Below are 20,781 nucleotides of genomic sequence, written 5' to 3' on the forward strand. Positions count from 1 at the left end.
ATATATATATATATATATATATTATAATATATATAATTATATATATATATAATATATATATTTATATATTTATATAAATTTTATATATATATATAAAATACTTGACGTTTATCGATATAATGATGTTTTAATGTAAGCAGCTTCGTTATTCTATATTTACAAAACAATTTACTAGATGTGCTATGTACATAAAAAATAATAGCTTTACGATTTAAACTTGCTTAGATGGCACTGAAACTTCATATTGCAGCTTTAAAATATTCATGCCATCAACATGTAACATTGCACTGGCTTGAGTAGCATCAAGTGCTAAATAGTCCTGGTAGAGCTAGTAACGAATATACGAAACTACCGTAACTATCAATCAGCTTTATATAAAGCTTCATAATTTCTCGAAATACTATTAATATATCTCTAATAATATATATATATATATATATATATTATCTCTAATAATATATATGTATATATATGTATATATGTATAGTGTGTATGTGAAAATCTAAATGCCATAAGTTTCAAAGTTAATGGGGGCAGTTTTAGAGCATATATACAAGATGTTCCTTTTATCTATGCAAAAAGTCTAATCTTTGTACATAATATAAGTAACAAATCGTAGAATTGTATATAGTGTCTCTCTTTTATATTTATGCATTGTATTATTTTAAAAAATACATCAGTTGAGCTGTAAAAATCAACAATGAATGATCGGTACGCATAATCATAAGCCTGAATGAATTTGATTATGCGATATGTTGGTTTTTATATTAGGATTTTCAATTCTAATTAACTCCCAGAATATAATCATCAGAATAGTTTATGATAGTTGAGTAGGGGACACCTGTATACATATATAGATATAGATATATATATATATATATATATACACACACACACACACATAAATCTCTTTTTATTAATATCCAAATAAAAACAAAAACATCTAAAAACGTTTAACGCATCTAAAACAAAGACTACCTTTGTGACGTAATAATATTCGATATAAAATAAATAGAAATTTAAATTTAAGTAAAATAAAGTTTCGCCCATCTTATCTCGTCTCGGACATTTCATCCGGCATAGATTGAAAAATAGAACATCTAGTATATATATCTTACATGTGTACTATATTAGCATAGTAAATAAATTTTAAATAGCAAAATTCGAGAAACACATCAGGTGCCCTTAAATAGTGAACATGCTAGTTATACTTTGGAATGTTTCAGGCCCCTTCAACTATTTAAATAATTTCTTTCAATTTATAGACAATATAAGAGAAAATATATACTTAATGATGGTAACATTTACTTTCTCGATATTATGCAGTAAATAATCGCGCGCGTCTTACGGTTAATACGGTGAATGAGGCTTTAATATTATAAAGTATCACCTATTATATCTTCATTACTGTGTTCTAGAGATTCACATCCAAACAATACGTATTCTTCTCGTGACAGCCAAAATGGATTACCTTCGATATATTCCGGAGGAGTTTTATCTGAAATCCATTTTAAGATATTATTCCGTCTCACTGGGTTTTTGCAATTTCCTAATGCATTTCGACATGTTTTTTTACTTCTATATTCTTCTACAATATTTAGATTGATTTCAACGTCGTGCTTATCGTGATTCTATTTAATTACTATTACGTGCAGAACTATATGTAATATCTGCCGATGCTCACCCGGATGTACAGCTAAAGGCACATATGTAGATCCCATTGCGACGTTCCAACTGTGTGTACCAGGGCAACTTCTCACTTCTAAAACGTTGCTATATTCCGGCAACAGTTCAACCAGGTCTTTAGTAAGCCTCAGCTCAAAGCCCGAAAGATCTGTATTCCCGCCAGTGAGTAGAATACGCGAAAGACAATCGTGCATTTCATCCTCCGACAGTCCGGAAGTCACGTCTTTTATAACTTGAGGTAAACCAAGGCTGATATACATCATTTCAGGAGCTATGTACAACTCGGATCCTAACGATACTCTCTAGAAACAATAATGCAGAACATACCGTTACATCTATATACAAGATGGGTCAAAAGTCTGGATACAGTCGAATATCACGTAAACGATGAAATTAAAAAAAAAAAATGCCTTAGACAAAAATTGTAGGGTTTTAAAAAGATTTATTTATGACCTTATCAGTTTGGCCTTGGTTGAAGACGTCAAATGAATAGAGCAATTGATTCGTGCTGAGAAATCTATACGATTCCGTAAAAAAAGAAAAATGAAGTTGACTTTCGCTTGACTTTGACGCCTCCATCCAAGGTCAAATTGATAAGATCAGTAAATGGCTCTTTTTAAACCTTGTAACTTTTGTTTAAAGCATTTTTTTCAAAACTGCTTTATGAGATATTCGACTGTATCCAGACTTTTGGCTCACCCTATATGGATATATACATATATACATATATATCATAAAGCAGTTTTGAAAAAAACAAAATATATATATTAGCACATTCCGGTTGTACATACCCAAAATTGTTTATAATCTGCATAACTATCAACCCGAAGATTAATGTGCTCCCTCGCCTTCGGCCCCAGACGTTTCTCCTCGTTCTTAATGTTGTAACTCAGCCTGCATCTTTCTTTGACGGCCAGAATATCTAAATAGGATATAGGGATTTGATGGTACTCCTTCGGCTGCCAGTGCAGAGCTTGCTTCAAATGATAAGCAACGTGCCAGCCGCCCACAGGCAGCAGCCGCCAGCGCTGCGGTATAACCCGGCCTCCTATTACGACCGCCACCGTTGTGCTCAGGGCACCGCTGTCGACCACCACGCAAGTTTCGACATCCAGCATGGCGCACGCTGCCAAAGGTTTGGGCACCAGGCACACTCTGCAAAAACCTTCCCTTGTAAAATTCTACAAATAGCTATCGACGGTGAAAAACGGTGCGTAATACAAGTATGAAATATTCTTAGTGTCGAATATACGCGGAATATCCCGCCGTACTATTTCAACCACTTCTTTGATTGATACTTTAAATATTTACGGTAATATTTCAAGGATATATTTGGAATATTAATAAGCGGCCATACCTCGCTACTTTGACCTCTTGGAACAAGTAATGTAACAATTGTTTCCTCAACGTTGGCTGCATAGCCAACGGTTCGCAAAACATGAGCACGGTATTCGGTTTTCTTAACGTCGTAGTCAAGCCCATTTGGTGAAACAGATGATCGATGAAGGTTTTGAGAACCGGGAATGTGCCCTCGCACAGTAAGGCCTCCGCCGGACTCACGATGTCCACGTTCGGAATGCCGAGGACCTCTACTGTGTCGGTGCAATAACCGTTTATAAGCTTCTGATAAATCGGGTTTGGTCTGGTGTAACACATCGGATCGTTCTGATACGTGACTAATCTACGCTTTTCCCTGTACAGCTTCACGGGGTTGCAGAATACGCAAAACGGGCCGCTCGCGCGCGGGATCTTCGCGGTCGCCAGTTCCGACAGTTTCAACAGCTTCAATCTCTTGGCTAGTGACTTCGTCTCGGGTTTTGAGCGTGTGCTACTGCTGGGTATATTTTGCGTCTGCGTCTGTTCCACGTGTGTTTTATTGTTGTATCTCGGAATGCCGAACATTGAGAAGTGCCTCCTCAGCCCGAAGAACGGCGTGATAACCCACGTGTACTTGTTCCCGATCTCGATGACCACTTTAGCGCTGGAACCCTCCACGCAGTTCCTCTGACACGTGTAACCACTGCAGTGGTAACATTTTGGAAAAGGTACGTTCTCCCCCAGCGTTATCACCATGTGCAATCTGTAGCACATAGCTTTGAAACTAACGCTGAGTAACTGCAGACACTTTATATCCGGGAATTTAAAGTGTACCTTCGAAATCAGCTGCAGCCACTTCATCTTCCTGCAAGTACAATGCAAAATGTTATCTCGAAAATCGGAAACAAATAATACACGTTACATAACTGGCATATATAACATTCGCCGCATTTCGAGGGTCAACTTGTTGAGAAAATTCGCTGCAAGATATTTAGGTAATTTCTCCGAAAGCGTGTTGACCATGTGTAAATAAGCTATCTCGCGAAATAATTAAGCTATCTCACGAAGAAATTAAGATACAAAGTACGTCCGTTCGTACGGTTGAAATAATTTCGTTTGAAGCGCCGAGTGTTGATAACACGTCTGACGTTTCTTTTATATCAGTTGGTTTTCGCTTTACGTTATATCTGGCGTGAAACGCTCCCGAGGAAGGAGGTTGAATCGCTTCTGTCGTATACAAAAATTCCGTACGACGGATTTCGGTGAAATTAGCGAACGAGATCCGACCTGTTAACCGCGCGATCGCGGGATCGTGCGTTTCGCGCGACGCATCGCTCAAAAATTCTCTCAAAATCCGTCCGATTAAAGGAGAATTTCGTGTACGCCTAACCTAAACGCTCACCATAGATAATCGGTGTCCGATGTTTTCCTTAAGTATTTGCAAGTGCTGCCAAACGCAATAATGTCAGGTACATCGCAGTATAATAAAATCTTAATCCAAATCTCCTCCGGGAAGACCGCGGGATCCATAATTATTAATTGATAAAAACGATAGAAAAGTGTACGATCAACAGTCACTGATACAGGCCTTCAGACACTCCCGACACTCCCCAGGACCGAGCGAATACGCTAGTCAAGTTCAAGGTTACAATAGCGGTAGTGTGAATCAATATAGTTACCGGTGGACGGTATAATCGTGGAAACGCGCGGGTTTTTCGTCGGGATGATCAAACTCCGCTGTTTTACTTCAAATTCCGACTCTCGAAAATTCCTATTGGAGAAATCACGGAAGAATATCGTCAATGACGAAGGTAAGATTAATGCATGGTGTGTGTGTGTGTGTGAAAATGTGACGTAGAAATCAGTTTGATAAAAATTTAATAAAAATTATCTATACAGGATTTTGCCTTTCGACTTGGGACTTACAGGAATGCAAAAGTAATAATACTGCTCGTCGCGTTATACATTTTTCTTATAACGCATTCTGGTGACGGACAATTGTCAAGGAATTTTCAGTTTTATTCAAGAAGCGGCGGACAATGCTTCGATGTAGGAGTTCTTGTGAGAAAGTACGTCCTCCTTCAGCGATGATATCCGCTTTTCCAAATCGGTATCGGATAATGATCGATCCGAAGAACTGCATTTCGTGAGGAACTGCAAAATTAGTTCTTCGGCTTCCTGCAACACCATTATACGACTCAAAACTATCATCCGTCGCTCTTATCATTAACGATAAACATTCCCGAATATCGCCAGATATAAATTATCGCACACACTTGTTAGAAACATCGCACGCATATTGTTAGAAACATAAATATTAGTCAAATTACCTGAATAATCTTCTGCTTCTTACGAGGATTGTCGGATCCCTCGAAAACTACGCATTGATAATTTTCTAATTCTGCTTGTTTTCTTTTGGCGAACTGAAAATTTCATATATTAATGCACGAAGCACACATGCATAAAATCATATCACGCAAATACGGAACAAATATATACAAATACACACACCTCTATTACATCCTGCGGAAAACTAGCCATTTTTGCGACGTGCAGGCCGAAACTTTGATCGCAAATTCCCGGTTTCACTTTATAAAGTAACGTCAATTTATCGTCCTCGACGAGAGCAGTGACATGTTGATTTTTTACCGCGGGTATCTCCTCAGCTAATCTGGTGATCTCGTGGAAGTGTGTAGCAAACAGACAGCACGATTTGATCTCCTTCGCCAAATGTCTGGATAACATCAAATACTTTCGCCGATAAATGATACCTTACAGTATTCTGCAAATTCTCCCCTTCGTGGGGAAACAAATTAACAGAAGTAACGGCTTTTCCCTTATTGTATACTCACTCTGCTATCGACCACGCTATACCGCAACCCTCGTACGTTGATGTTCCTCTGCCCAGTTCATCGATAATTACGAGAGAATTACACGTTGCCGTCTGCATCGGAAACATACGACAGATTACGATACATAATATCACATCTTTAATCTATAAAAGCACGGTAACGGTAAATATAGAAATTACTTTTAAGATAGCAGCGGTTTCTATCATCTCCATCATGAAGGTGGACAATCCTTTCGACTGAGAATCATCGGCTCCCACCCGAGCCAGTATGCAGTCAAGCAACGATATAGTTGCCTTGTCACAGGGGACAAAACTACCAATGTGAGCCATCAGTGCGGTTACGCCGACAGACCTGATGTAAGTACTTTTACCTCCCATATTTGGCCCGGTTATAATGCAGAAGTGACACTGATCTATAAGCGAGTGAACGAAGTTCAAAGTGAAACTCAAAGGATTCCTTAGCGATACCAAATAATTCGTGGAAGAAAAGAAAAGCACGATTAGATCGGCTGCATGAGAGGACGGTTTTGGAGCTGGAAGAGTTTTGTATTTTACCTCGCTTAAAGTTGACATCGTTAGCAATGTAGTCTATTCCCTGTTGCATTTCCAGGCACGGATGTCTAACTTGAACGAGATTCAGTTCACCTTCCTCGCTCAACAGCATATCAGGGCGCACATACACCTTGTTAGCGCTCACTGCGGCCGAGGCGAATGCGGCGAGGACATCGAGGCATGCCAGGATACCGCCGATAGAACGCACTGTTTCACTGTAACCAGCTATATACATGATATGTTAATTCATATTTATACTGTTATCACACGGTAGTTTTAGTATATCTGAATAATTCAAGCGATGGGACGTCAGCACAAACCTGCTATTTCCATAATCTCCGTAATAACATCTTTCTGTTTATCCATGTATTTATTTCTGGCAGCAATGAAGTCGTCGTTCAGTTCGTTCAATTTGCCATTTCGGAATCTCACACCGGCCTTGTTGGAGTCCAATATGTTGTAATGCTTCTTATTCCGAAGTATTTTCTCCTCCTTCAATGTGACACGGAAGTAATAGCCGAATTGTTGGTTGGATTCTAACTTTATCGCTTTCCCCGCTTCTGCGTCGAGATCGTCCGCCACTTTACCGAGCTGCTGTTGTATCACTTCCTCTATTTCATCCATGGCATCTTTTAAAACTGCACAATATCAAATGATTATTAATAATTATACAATTTTGTAACGTTATGTAATATAATATAATATCGATTGAGTTGAATTTTCATTGCATTTTAAATATCTCGTTTTGCTAAGCGGAAAAGTACAATTAATATATAAAAAGTCCTTACCTTTGAAATCTTCTGAAAATCCTGGATTGACCATGAAGTCTCCTTTCTCAGCAGCGTCTAAATCAATTGTCTGTTCCACCAGCTGTTGAAACTTATCCATATCCTCGACTAATTCTTTCAAAGGGTCTGTTATCATTGCTTTCAGTGCGGCCAGACTCGCCTCCGGTGCAAGTTGCTCCAATAACTTCGGTATGTACGACACACAGAGGTAAATCCTAAAATATGCATGCATCTAAAAGACATCCGTACGTACACATATTCTCTATAAACGTTGTATTTTGTAATCTATAATATTTTATAATGACGGTGGAGCAGCCGTTATTTAATAACGAGACGACTCACTTGTAACAATCTTGCAACATTGACTTCTTCCTAGCTAGTTTCTTGGCGAGTTGTTGCAAATCGGGTATACGTCTCAGATAATCCTCGCAAAGAGCAGATCTCAATTCATTATTTCTCACAAATAATTCAACAATGTCATGCCGTTCTTTTATCAGAGATAAGTCTCGGAGAGGCTGACGAACCCATTGTGCGATTAGTCTATGGCCCTGTGCGGTTCTACATTTATCTAGAAGTGTTAAGATACTAGCGGCGGGATTCCCATGCAAATTCGAGACCGAATCGACACGCGGCTCGATGTTAAGAGCCTTTATTGCTGCCGAATCCAATCTCAAATATCGCGACTGCTCCACTTGTTTCAAGACAAACTGATTCATATGGCCTTCGTCTGATGTCAACTAAAAAATCCGGAATCATATATAAATATCGCGCCGAAAATCTCTTAGTTTTTAATATTGATAATCTCGAGGAAGAAAATCATTTCTCTATACATATAGAGTGTGCCTAACTAACTCGGGCATCTGAAATACCTCGTTTGTTTTTTATGATAGAAAAAAATGTCAGAGGAAAACATTGGTTCGGAGGGGATTTCCCGTATTCAAGATCATGTGAAGGCCATAGTATTATAGCCGTTAGGATTCGTCTTGACTTCGGCTATCATGAAGTGATGATAAAAATATGTCGTTCCATTAAAAAAAAACTCTAATGGCCTTGAAATTTCGGAAAAATATGACCTTGAACAAAATTTCTGGTCCATCATAATATTTACCCATCCGAACCGACCAATGTTTCCCTCCGATATTTTTTTTCTATCATAAAAAACAAACGAGATATTTCAGTTGCTCGAGTTAGGTGGAACACCCTGTAAAAATATACGTGAAAATGTATCATTAAGATTAGATATAATGAAAGTGCAAGATTTTATGTATGATTTTTTAAATAAAATTATAACGACACATACATCTAAATACTTGATGAGAGCAGATGTAGCAGACATGGCTATATTTAAATTAACTTCAGGTAGAGATTGAGCATTCTGTTTTTGTCCTTTCTTGAATTTGATCAATGTGTTTAAGTCTTCTATGATCGAGTCACTGGAAAATTCACTTTTTTTCTTCAGAGTCACCAATACGTTGTTTCTTTCCATCAACTAAGAAAAGAGAGAAATAAAAATAGTAGTATTATGCTTTTTTGAGAATATAATTGGAGAGTACATGCGAAATTTTCAAATACATACTTGTTTAAGAATCTGAAATTCGTGACTGCCTTCTCCTTGAATCAATAAACATTCTTTCGGTGCAAGAGTCACGACGAGTGATTCTAGATTCGAAAATGACTCGTTGTCTTGAAACTCGGCGACTGAAATTAACGCTGAAATCACGTCCACACAGCTTAAACCGACGACCTAGAACATAAAAAAGTGACTTACAGCACTATTTTTTTTTTACATTGGAATGTATAATTTCTCTCTTTCGAATATCATATGTATGATAGTTATTATATTATATAGCACTTCTTATCGCATACAACTTACTCTGGATTTTCCCTCTGTACCAAGTTTCACAGCTATTACAGACACACCTACGGCTATATCATTATTGCCGAATAAAAGATCTTCGAAAGGGGATAAATTGCCCGGTGAACCTTTGTATTCCAGAACCCAATTTTGATTTTTAGAGGAGCCCTGATTGACATAAACTTCAACTCTGTATTGCCGTACCAATAACAGGTCACGCACAAGTGTCTCGAAGTGACTTTTGTTGAGTATAACTCCTTCCGTCTTATATGGCTCTATATTTAAAAAAATGATTAATAATTAATTCGCTTTCTTGCAGCGCGCGAATTAAACGTTAAATCCAAACTATATTCACGCATTGAGGAATATCACCGTTGATAAGACTTTTTAAAATAACTTGAATAAATTGGATAAGGACATTTAAACAATATTTGAATGTATATGTAGCAACTAAAACATATCAAAAATATGAGAATGTAAGAACTAACAGCGAATTAAAAATTAAAATAATTGTTCCAGCAAATATTTGTAACAACTTAAATATATATGAGAATATTGAATAAGTAATTTCAGAGTATAAAGTTTCTCGAATCATTTAAATGGCCAAATTTACCAGCTCCGATCATTTTGCAAACAGATGTCGTTTTAAATATTACTTGCGCAGCAAACAAAGCATCACTCCCGTGAACTGTGTAATATTCTGATCTATTGAAGAACCGTATGGTCGTGTCCAGTTTCTGAAACATACAATTATTAAATTACGCTATTTTGTCAATCAAGACTTTCTTCGAGTTTCGCAGTACTATGGAAAATAAAGAAATGTCTCAAGAAACGTATTATCAAAATTCGTATAAAAACGTATTATCAATATTCCCAGATCATGTTATTATGACGAAAGAGGAGCACAAAATGCGTCACTGCATATTGTGAACTGAATCTCATGCTTTAACTTGTCATTTAAAGGCATCCTTGACCCATTCGCATAAATCATAAGCTCTTCTAGAGATAAGTATCTTTCTTCGAAAATAATGTTACAATTATAATTTCAGAAATATTAACACTATATTATAAACCGTTAATATATATATATCTACGATTCGTGTATATATATACCTTTTATTATGCTAAGGGTGAATGAGAGCTTCCATGAGAGCGATCTCGATACGTAAGTATCATTGGAGCTGATGGGGATTCCCCATCACAAGGCTAACATGTATAAAGATAGGAAGTTCCAACTTAAACAATCATGAAGAAAATATTTATACCGAAAATTTATTTTATTCTTATTCGTATTTCACACATTATTTATATTTTATAATTTAGCATATTATCGCTGTTTTAATATTATTTATTCTCTTATTCTCCATTATTTATATTTCACACATTATCTCCATTATTCACACACACACACATATATAAATTGAATTTTCATAAATATAATGGAGCTATCACGATATATTCATAAACTGAAATAAAATAACTCATAAAAGAGAAAAATTAAAAAGATTCCTGTGGAAAGATATATAAAATATATATTTTAGAGAGATATATAAAATATATATTTTAATAACTTATTACATAATTTTTCCTTAAATCTAATACTACATTTATTATTAAATATGTGAACATAACAATAAATAAAACTCTCGTCTTTTAGACACTTCTAGAAAATATTTTTACATTTATTTAACGTGGTATCGTTCACGAAATATCGTCGTATATTTCATACTTCTGAGAAATTAAAATCTTGTAACGTATCTGTAGGTCAATGTCTATCGGGAGGGTCAGAATGTTATAGGTCGTCACAACTTCGATGCGCACGATTTCACAGAAGCCGAGACTTTCAATCAATGTTTTCCTCATATTCCCCTCAATGGAAGGACACACGTAAGTTTGAAAATTTTTCCATTTTACGATTCAACGGAACTATAAATGAACGTTCTTTCCACCAATATTATACTTGGATATTCTAAGATTGCTGGAAATCTATACATATCATATCTATCGACTATATTTATATGACTTTTTAAGAATACATAATTTACACATAAAAAATCCAAACTTCCTATGGAGAACAAGAGAATAAATAATATTAAAACAGCGATAATATGCTAAGTCATAACATATAAATAATGTGTGAAATATGAATAAAAATAAAAGAAATCTTCGATATAAATATTTCCTTCATGATTGTTTAAGTTGGGACTCCCTATCTTTATACATGTTAGCCTTGTGATGGGGAATCCCCATCAGCTCCAATGATACCTACATATCGAGGTCGCTCTCATGGAAGCATCATTCACCCTTAGCATGATAAAAGGTTACAGTTCATATTCCAGGAAGGTCAGTAATTTCTATCATAAGTAGGCCACCGTTCTTTTGTTTTTGCAAGTGTCCCGTTTTTTACAAACTTTTTTAAAGGACATGCTATATATCGTCGTATTCCGACAAGATACAAGATGAGAAAACGTTTGCGAGATTAATTCCGTTTTTGTAGTGTGTAATTAAAGAGAAAAATGTCATTGGGGAAGTTACGGCCTTTGCGTAACGGCAACCTCGAAATTACTTTGACTATTACTGAATGAAAGTAAATCTGACTGTCTCGACAAGGATGTTACAAATCCAGAATGACTTAAGCAATGACACATCAAGCCAAACATGGAATATGGAAAACCACTTACAGCTATTACCTGGAAGTCGTGGTGTTGGCTGCCGTATATATATATATATATATGTACACACGAATAGAATGTATCATGCATTTTTTTGTTCGAGATTCAAGAATGTTATTGCGTAGGTAATCTATGAGGATATGACCAATAGGATGTGAATACAAGTTTCTCAAGTGTGTTACATTTCAACGTCCCGGGGGAAGAAAGATCAATATGTGAAATTTGTATAATATATAACTACATATAATCACATGTATCCATAATTAAAAAATATTATTGTTTACAAATTGTATGTAAATATAATCGAGGTAAATCTGGCTACTTCCGACAGCACGTGACATCGACATTTAATTAAATGACATAACATCATTTTTTTCGTACGGACATATTATATGTGTAACATGTATGGGCAAAATGCATATATAATTTTATATAGTTTTATATAATTAAATATAATTATATATAATCATATATGATCATTTTTCCCCGGAGTAATTACGTAAATTCACGATTATGTTATATACGATTATTTTCTACTGAGAAAGTACCTAATATTTTCTTCTGACAAGCAAACGTGTTCCTCGCAAGGAACCTTTCTTCTACGTACAACGGTTTTTTTCCATGTAACTCCATTTAATGTACGATTATAAACAAGTTTGTGAGAATCTCGTTTATCTTCGAGCAAAAAATTCATTATATGTATGTAAAATGTATTATATAAGGTGGAGATATTTTTAACATCACGAGGTCTTACGTTATCAAGAGCGAAGGACCGTTTGGTGATCGTGTGTGAAGGAGACAAAATGTAATCCATAATTTGTCGATGTCACAGAATAATGCAAATATGCGCGTGTAAACGACATAACGCAGCAATTATACATCTGACAAATATATTACGCGCAAGTGAAATATATTTTCTTATTGGCACTTGTATAGGCAACGATACAGTCAAGTTTTGATTTTCTGAGAATAGTACGTGATAAAGACGAGTCCGGGCTGCGATGAATAAAAAGAACAGATCGTTAATATGTAGGAGCGAGAAGGAATGCTTTGAGAATCATCGATGAGAAGAAGGGGAAGAGAACATAAATGGATTTGCGGCAATCGGCGCTTGCTACATGTCAGCCTACAGTGTTAGTGAGAACATCTCCGCATTAACAATTTCGAACTGTGCGTCTCTTTCATTATATAAGGTAACGAAATGTTGTATCGCTTCATCGCTTCAATAACGACAGGTGTGAGTTGAGTGTGCGAGTAAAATTGTGAAAGTACCAATTTGGGCAAAGTAAAAACGTAAAGAACCGCACGGATCTAAAGTCACATTTCTTCCTCTTTTTCATTGTCAAGGCAGACTTTCTGATTTTGAGAAGCCAATTTCTTAACGCCATAATAAATTCGAAATTTAATCTATTGAACACTCAGCATCTCATATCGCGCCTCTCTTTCTCTCGAAGTTACCGATTACAGAGAAGTTGATATTCAAAACTAAGAGATAATGTTGCATCATCACGTTTCCCAAAAGCCCTTCGTTCCTCATATTACTTCTAAAATCACTATTGTTTTACCAAATCCGTTAATTAAAACTGACCACGAGTTTCGTTCGATGTGCGTGAACGAACGAACGCCGATATACCTTATAAAAACTGCAGATTCGGAAGAAAGGGAATTTTTTGTGATTCCCTTTAAATCGCGAGACATGCATGATAGAAGGGAGAGTGGGACAAATATATATATAAATCCATCCACAAATTCTCTTCTCATTTCAGAGATCGGACGGATTATGGCGGTGGGGCGAATAATAGTCTTATCCGCGTTGTTTGTCGAGGCGCTGTCCGCGCCGAGCGGCTGCATAGAATCCTGCAACTTCTACGAAAGTAGTCACTCATCCTACCAGAGCCGTCAGACGTCCGGCGGAAGTCACCTGGACCATGCTGGTTTGATACAAGGTACTCTGAATGAGCAGGACTACGCCAGGCCGGGCAACTGGACCGAGCGCAATCAGTATGGCACGAGCAACGGGCAGGGCAAGGTGCACGAAGAACGAGGGCAATACGTGGAAGGCTCGAAGAGGGTCCGATATTACAAGAAGAACTTCACGTCGTCCTACGGTACGGGCAACGTGCCGGACGGTGCGGTCGAGTTGGACCGACTGAGCGGTCATCGGGAATACGAGTCGTTGCACCTGCCGAGTAGCCAGCATCTCGACTCCCAGAGCGCGTACGTGGATCAGGTAGGGGCGTCGTCGGTGACGAAAGAAAGCGGATACAGCAGAGTGCAGAGCCAACAACAGTCGTCGTCGTCGAGGCGAATCGACGGCCAGAGCGAGAGGCTGGAGGACTTCGGGGAGTACGGGTACTCGCAGGTGAATCGTCAGCGTGGGCAGACGAGCGGGCAAACGAGCGGGCACCAGCGCGCGGAGACGAGCCTCCCAGAGAATTGGAGCAGAGTGGACGCTTACAGGACCGACGGGGGCCGCGGGCGCGTCTACGAAGAGGAGGGTCAGTACGTGACCGGGCCTAAGAAGGTCAGCTACTACAAGAAGAACTACACCTCCAGCTACAGCACGTCCCCTCAGGTGACTGTCGGCTCGCTCCCGGACCTGCAGCAGGAGTTGCGGCAGAACTTGCACGAGCAGCTCGACGGCTTCAGAAGACAGTTCCATCAGACGTCCAACGTCGGCCAGGTGGCCACCGTCGCGAGCTCCGCTTCGAGTCTGACGCAGGAAACGGCCGGGCTCCGCAGCGACGATCTGCAAACCGCCGAAAGTGACGCGTACAGGCAACAACTGACGACTACTCAGCATCGCGTCCCGTCCACCGTTACGCACCATTACGCCGGCGAGCAGCAGCAGAGGGAGACCTTCGCTGCCGATACCAGCCAGCACGCGCCCTCCTACACCTATCCTTCCGCGGGCGCGTACGGCACGGAGAGCCAGAGGACTTACCAGAGCCACGAGACCTACGTATCTCGGGCGCATCCCACGCCTCAGCCGACTCACTCGTCCCAAATCACCGCTGCGTTGTCCTCGTCCGGTTACGTCCAGAGGCCGGTGATCGGCGACTATCGCTCGCAGAACGCCCACTCCAGCGGACTTCACGCGGGCTTCGACGAGGCTCAGCGCGCGATCGTCGCCGACAGCCTCCACCGGGCTTCCAGCGCGGCGCAGAATCAGTTATTCGAGAACTCCCAACGCGTGTATTACCCGGATCGCGGCACTTATCCCGGCGGACGGGGTCGAACGACGCACTACGAGGAGCACTGGAGTTCCTCCAGCCGCGCCGACGGGAACCCGGATCGTAGCGCGTCTTACGGCGCGGACAGGACGCATTACGACAGGGTCGCGTACAACGAGCACCTCGGCCGCTACCACGACGCGGCACGGCAGGGCTACGACTCCCAGACGCACACCGGCGGCGCCGCCTACAATTCCGGCTACAGGGCGACCTCGGGTCAGCTGGTCACCGGGTCCGCGGACGTGGGCCAAGTGGCGCACGGCGCCGCCGACTGCACCGAGGAGACCCATCAACACTATCAGCAGGAGAGCAGGTATCACAGGAAGTATAAGCGGGACGGGCAGCAACGTCCAGTGAGAAGCGGGCACGACGATCTCGCGCAGCAACATCGGCAGTTCGGCCAAGAGTCCCAGCAAGTGGAGGACTTGACGCAACAGACTCTGGGCGATCAGCACCTGGAAGACTTCACGCAACAGACGAGCGGTAAACTTGAATTGGGGCAGCAAACTATCGGTGGCCAGCACTCGGAGGATTTAACGCAGCAGACTGAAGGATTTGAACAGCAGACAGCAGGGTCTGATGATTTCACGCAGCAGACGAGCGGTAAACTTGAATTGGGGCAGCAAACTATCGGTGGCCAGCACTCGGAGGATTTAACACAGCAGACTGAAGGATTTGAACAGCAGACAGCAGGGTCTGATGATTTCACGCAGCAGACGAGCGGTAAACTTGAATTGGGGCAGCAAACTATCGGCGGCCAGCACTTGGAGGATTTAATGCAGCAAATTGAGCAATTGTCACAGCGGACAGAGAGATCCGACTTCACGCAACAGACGAGCGGTAAACTTGAATTGGGACAGCAAACTATCGGTGACCAGCATTTGGAGGATTTAACGCAGCAGACTGAAGGATTTGAACAGCAGACAGCAGGGTCTGACGATTTCACGCAGCAGACGAGCGGTAAACTTGAATTGGGACAGCAAACTATCGGTGGCCATCACTCGGAGGATTTAACGCAACAGAATGGTGAATTTGGTCGATACGTGCAAGTAAGTACATTGGGCAAGCCCAGGGATCAATATTTGGAAGAACTTAGACGTCAGATGGGAGATTTCCGTCAACAGACAGAAGGAAATGATGAATACACGCAACAGACAATGGAACAGCAGTCGCAACAGCCGCATGAATCTGGAAATCAGGATTTGGAGGACTTCACTCAGCAAAATGAAGATTGGACCCAGCAAGCTGGGGGATCTCATGATTTCACGCAACAGACGATGGGACATTTAGAAGTTGGACAGCAGCAGCATAGATCTGGAAACAAGGATTCGGAGGACTTCACTCAACAAAATGAAGATTGGACCCAGCAAGCTGGAGGATCTCATGATTTCACGCAACAGACGATGGGACATTTAGAAGTTGGACAGCAGCAGCAGCAGCATAGATCTAGAAACAAGGATTCGGAGGACTTCACTCAACAAAATGAAGATTGGACCCAGCAAGCTGGAGGATCTCATGATTTCACGCAACAGACGATGGGACATTTAGAAGTTGGACAGCAACAGCATAGATCTGGAAACAAGGATTCGGAAGACTTCACTCAGCAAAATGAAGATTGGACCCAGCAGGCTGGAGGATCTCATGATTTCACGCAACAGACGATGGGACATTTAGAAGTTGGACAGCAGCAGCATAGATCTGGAAACAAGGATTCGGAGGACTTCACTCAACAAAATGAAGATTGGACCCAGCAAGCTGGAGGATCTCATGATTTCACGCAACAGACGATGGGACGTCTAGAATTTGGACAGCAGCAGCAGCAACAGCATAGATCTAGAAGTCAGCACTTAGAAGATTTCACTCAGCAGAACGAGGATTTTTTGACCCAGCAAGTTGGCAGATTTGATGATTTCGCACATCAAACGCCGGGACATTTGGAACGTGGGCAACAAATAGAGCAAGAACAGAAGCCTGGCAGATCGAGATATGACGCTCAATACTCCGAACATCCTTTTCAACAAAGTGGGTGGGACGAGGAGCTTAAATGGCAGCTGGAGCAAATGTCGCAGAAGGCAGATCCTAATGAAGATTTCACTCAGCAGGCTGATCGCGATGGACAATCGGTGCCGGCATCGAAGCCGAAACCAAGGCAGCGATATCCAAAATACAGCTCGAATCCATCGCGTGCGGACGTAAACGCTGAAGACGTTTCCAAACCAATCGAGATCAATCCAGAGGCTGATATCAATGATAGAGGAACTGTTCGATACGACAGTCACGCGACACATCCCAAGTCCGACGATCTGCCGAGCCAAGGTAGCAACGGATTCGACAACGAGAAAGAGAACATAGATCGGCTGCATTGGGTGCACAAGTCGAACGACGCTACGGTGGGCCTACAATGGCATTACACTTATCACCCAAGTGACTTAACTAACGTCGAAAGCTCGCACAACGTTTATTACCCCGAGTATAACTCCATGCATTCACAGCAAACGGAACAGCGAAAACCGGTCGACTTCACGCAACAACAACAACAAGAAACACAGAAGCCTACATTCGAGGTGTCTCCCTTTAACAGTCAGTTGGATCAAAATTCTGAGTATATCCCGTCGAGAGTAATTCCACTGCAGCACAGCAGCTATACTTCGCAACAAGCAACACCGTTGGATAAACAATCGGGTCAAAATCCTGGGCAGACGGAACTGAAAATGGAGTCGCGGATTCTGGAAGTGTTCGGCGGAGCACCTTATACAGCACGCAATGACGATATCTACAGGAGAGTCACACCAAATCCCAGCGCCACCCTGCCGCCTGTGTACGGTGAAGAAGCGTGGGATGTTAGGGAAAAGCCCAGAGGAAGAACTGAGGTGATACCTTGGTCGATAACGAGGAAACCAGCCACGGACGAAGCTGAGGATGCTAGAACGACAGAAACGGAAACTACAACAACGGCGGAAACTACAACACAGGTCGCAGAAACTACGACAAAAGAGGAGGATCCGCCGTCTTTCTGGGCCAGAGTTGGCAACAAAATAACCAACACATATGACAAAGCCAAAGAAAAAGCCAGAGAGATCTTCGGTTAGATATCACATTTCCTACCTTTTTTACACAAATTACTTATTTATACGGAGCAAAATTTGTCATATTGACACTTCGAAATGTCTGTTAACATCTACGAGCATCTATTTATGAACAACTTGTATGAACTCGGAGTTGCAAATAAAAATGAAGCAAATAAACCGTCAAATGTAATCGCAATATCATAAGCTTGAGATTTCAAACAATATTTTGAATTAGTATTATAGGACATTATTGTTATCATAAAGCAATTATTGTAAAGAGCTAAGACAGCCCACAATATTTTATTTAAGTAAAAATACATTTTCTTTTTTCTAAGAGTATTTTTTATTTTATATAAAACCATATATATATATATATGTATATATATATATTATGAACCTATTTCGTCTATGTATCCTTATGTGCAATAGTACTTTTTGTGACATCTATTTCTTTTGTAAAATGCTATTATATCATCAACAATTTGCATATAGGTAGAATTTACTATAGCTAATCGTGTGATCATATTTTATAACTTGCTTTTTATCATTAACAGAATGTATGTCAATGGATTTTGCATACTTACCTCCGGAAGACTTTTAAAAAATCTAACGAATCCTTGTTGCGTCGGAGGATCTGAAATAAATAATAATAAACGTTAGAACAAGAGAAATATTGTGCGAAATTGGTTAAATTGTTACATACCCATGCTAAATTGTTGAGTAGGTTGTACCATGGTTACAGTGAAATAGAACACGCAAGCAACGAGCGAAACGCAAAAAAGGTATTGTTGTTTATAATATTTTAAACTGCAATGATACGTTACAGACGTTCATTCACTGTTCATGCACTTTAGTGGTCTATTCTTTTTAGCTGCACTGTTGAATTAGTGCAATAAGTCCCGGTCTATAATAGGCGCTTTAAGCCTTAAGCCTTAAGAAATAGACCAATCACAGTCGACTATCATTCCTCACATTCGGCTGTGATTGGTCAATTTCTTAAGGTTTATGGCTTCTGCTCACAGGCTTACCACACGTTTGCCACGCGGCGGAAATTCGCGTAGTAGCCAATCAACATGCCGTTTTTCGATAAGAACTAGAACTTAATTGACCAATCAGTGCAAAGTTCTCTTTTTCCGGGGATTGGAAGCGTCTATTGTTAATGCTTTTATTTCGTACAAAGCATCTACTGTTAATTCGAACAACAAGAAGATTTCCCACAAACAATTTAGAGAAGAACTTTCGCTCGGACTTGTTGGGGACTTGCGTCTCACAACAAAAACAGGACGACCATCGTCCAGCGACAAGGAACAGCGATTAGATGGAACCTTACATATAATTACACTGCATCCGCAGCGTAAACACAAAAATTGCACAGTATGTTCAAACAAAAAATATTCCGGGTGGCAGAAGAGAGACTACATATATACGCGAAACCTGCGACAGAAAACCGGGATTGCATGTCGGAGAATGTTTTAAACGCTATCATACGCTATTCTGGTAAATTATAAGCTGTGAAGAATAAAAAATAATGTTTACAAAATCTTAAACTTTTATTTTATACATCCACCTATTCATAAGTACGTTGCGTTAGTAAGCTCATAAATGTTTTCCAAAGTAAACGGTACCAAGCGGATAAGCGATTGACGAAATCTGTGCGGACCGGCTGGGACGAAATTGCGAATACAGCGCGGACCGCAACGGGTTTAATCATGAAGTAATTCTATTAATCGAAATTAATAAAAATCAGTCGAATTATAACATTTGTTAAATATTTTTCGAAATTTATAGGAACTTGGACTTAAACGATGCAGCCATGTATATGGTTATAGTGTATATAGTTATATTTTAAAGAAATGTTAAATCTAAACTTCAATCTATATAAAAAGGTAATTAATTTTAATATCATATTATTCACAACCATGCTCTGCTTTAACAAAAAATATAGCAGTGAATAGTTGCGGTGAATATTTAAATAAAATAAATATTTATTTTATTAAGTAGATATTTTAATAAATATTGAATTTGTTTAAATATTTGCTGCTATATTATATAATTTGTTGAAGTTTACGTCAAACTAAAATTATCACTTTCTTATTTACCGACATAATAAAACTTTGAAATAAAAAAAAAGAATAATACATGACCGACAAAATTTCGTTTTCAAAAATTAATTCTACGCATTAAAATACATACATTACCAACATTTCAAATAGATCTGAGGGGAGAGCGTTATACTATATATTTACCTAATTGTTTATTAGTTAAATTACCTTCGTAATTTAGATATATGCAATAGATATTATTTTGGAAATGAAAGTTATGCCAAATATAAAGTAACAAACTAGCATTATAACAAAAATCTTTATTTTACAGGCTATTTACAGGTAAAATTAAGTTTAATTATATTAACTCAAAAGTCATTTAAGCAGATCGATGAATATTTGACATAATGTATAAAATAATAATAATAGTATTTTGTTTAATAGTAACATAAATTTTTTATTAAAGGGGATATATGTGAAAATTATATGAGAACACACTCACAATTTATATATGATATGAGAAATCTTTACATTGTATTGGATATTTCTCAATATTATACACATAGCATTTCACAAATCTACATATAGAGTTTGTAAATGTCGAGTTATAAGATTGCCAGTTTGCTTAATATTGTACAGTTTTAACAGTTAACGATAAAATTAGGATATTTTGGTGTTATCAACTTCAATCAATTTATTTTATATCAATTGTTCCTT

The 20,781-nt window shown here is 39.3% G+C and overlaps 3 protein-coding genes across 5 annotated transcripts; 1 reads left to right on the forward strand and 2 right to left on the reverse strand.

Moving 5' to 3' along the window:
- Positions 1-430: 430 nt before the first annotated feature.
- Positions 431-4,533, reverse strand: LOC106751801. Its single transcript, XM_014632960.1, has 5 exons — positions 4,406-4,533; positions 3,044-3,868; positions 2,478-2,841; positions 1,685-1,988; positions 431-1,498 (listed from the first exon to the last, which is right to left on the reverse strand). The coding sequence occupies exons 1-5, from the start codon at positions 4,531-4,533 to the stop codon at positions 1,377-1,379; spliced, it is 1,743 nt and encodes a 580-aa protein (XP_014488446.1). The 3' UTR covers positions 431-1,376.
- A 318-nt stretch (positions 4,534-4,851) lies between these two features.
- Positions 4,852-19,530, reverse strand: LOC106751800 (DNA mismatch repair protein Msh2). The gene is made up of 15 exons (XM_014632959.1): positions 18,726-19,530; positions 18,607-18,656; positions 9,663-9,786; positions 9,068-9,324; positions 8,771-8,938; positions 8,495-8,683; positions 7,537-7,931; positions 7,195-7,409; positions 6,727-7,044; positions 6,410-6,631; positions 6,035-6,267; positions 5,856-5,947; positions 5,515-5,737; positions 5,334-5,426; positions 4,852-5,181 (listed from the first exon to the last, which is right to left on the reverse strand). The coding sequence occupies exons 1-15, from the start codon at positions 18,754-18,756 to the stop codon at positions 5,026-5,028; spliced, it is 2,766 nt and encodes a 921-aa protein (XP_014488445.1). The 5' UTR covers positions 18,757-19,530; the 3' UTR covers positions 4,852-5,025.
- On the forward strand, positions 12,814-18,349 carry LOC106751799. Of its 3 annotated transcripts, none has more exons than XM_014632957.1 (3): positions 12,814-12,914; positions 13,488-16,442; positions 16,695-18,349. In XM_014632957.1, the coding sequence occupies exons 2-3, from the start codon at positions 13,502-13,504 to the stop codon at positions 18,041-18,043; spliced, it is 4,290 nt and encodes a 1,429-aa protein (XP_014488443.1). In that variant the 5' UTR covers positions 12,814-12,914; positions 13,488-13,501; the 3' UTR covers positions 18,044-18,349. The 3 variants fall into 3 exon arrangements, with proteins under 3 accessions (XP_014488443.1, XP_014488442.1, XP_014488441.1); XM_014632956.1 differs by having other exon boundaries at positions 13,488-16,622; positions 16,749-18,218; XM_014632955.1 differs by having other exon boundaries at positions 13,488-18,218.
- Positions 19,531-20,781: the final 1,251 nt, after the last annotated feature.

Source organism: Dinoponera quadriceps, unplaced genomic scaffold (assembly GCF_001313825.1).
Source record: "Dinoponera quadriceps isolate SergipeBrazil2010 unplaced genomic scaffold, ASM131382v1 scaffold179, whole genome shotgun sequence".
Taxonomy (NCBI): domain Eukaryota; kingdom Metazoa; phylum Arthropoda; class Insecta; order Hymenoptera; family Formicidae; genus Dinoponera; species Dinoponera quadriceps.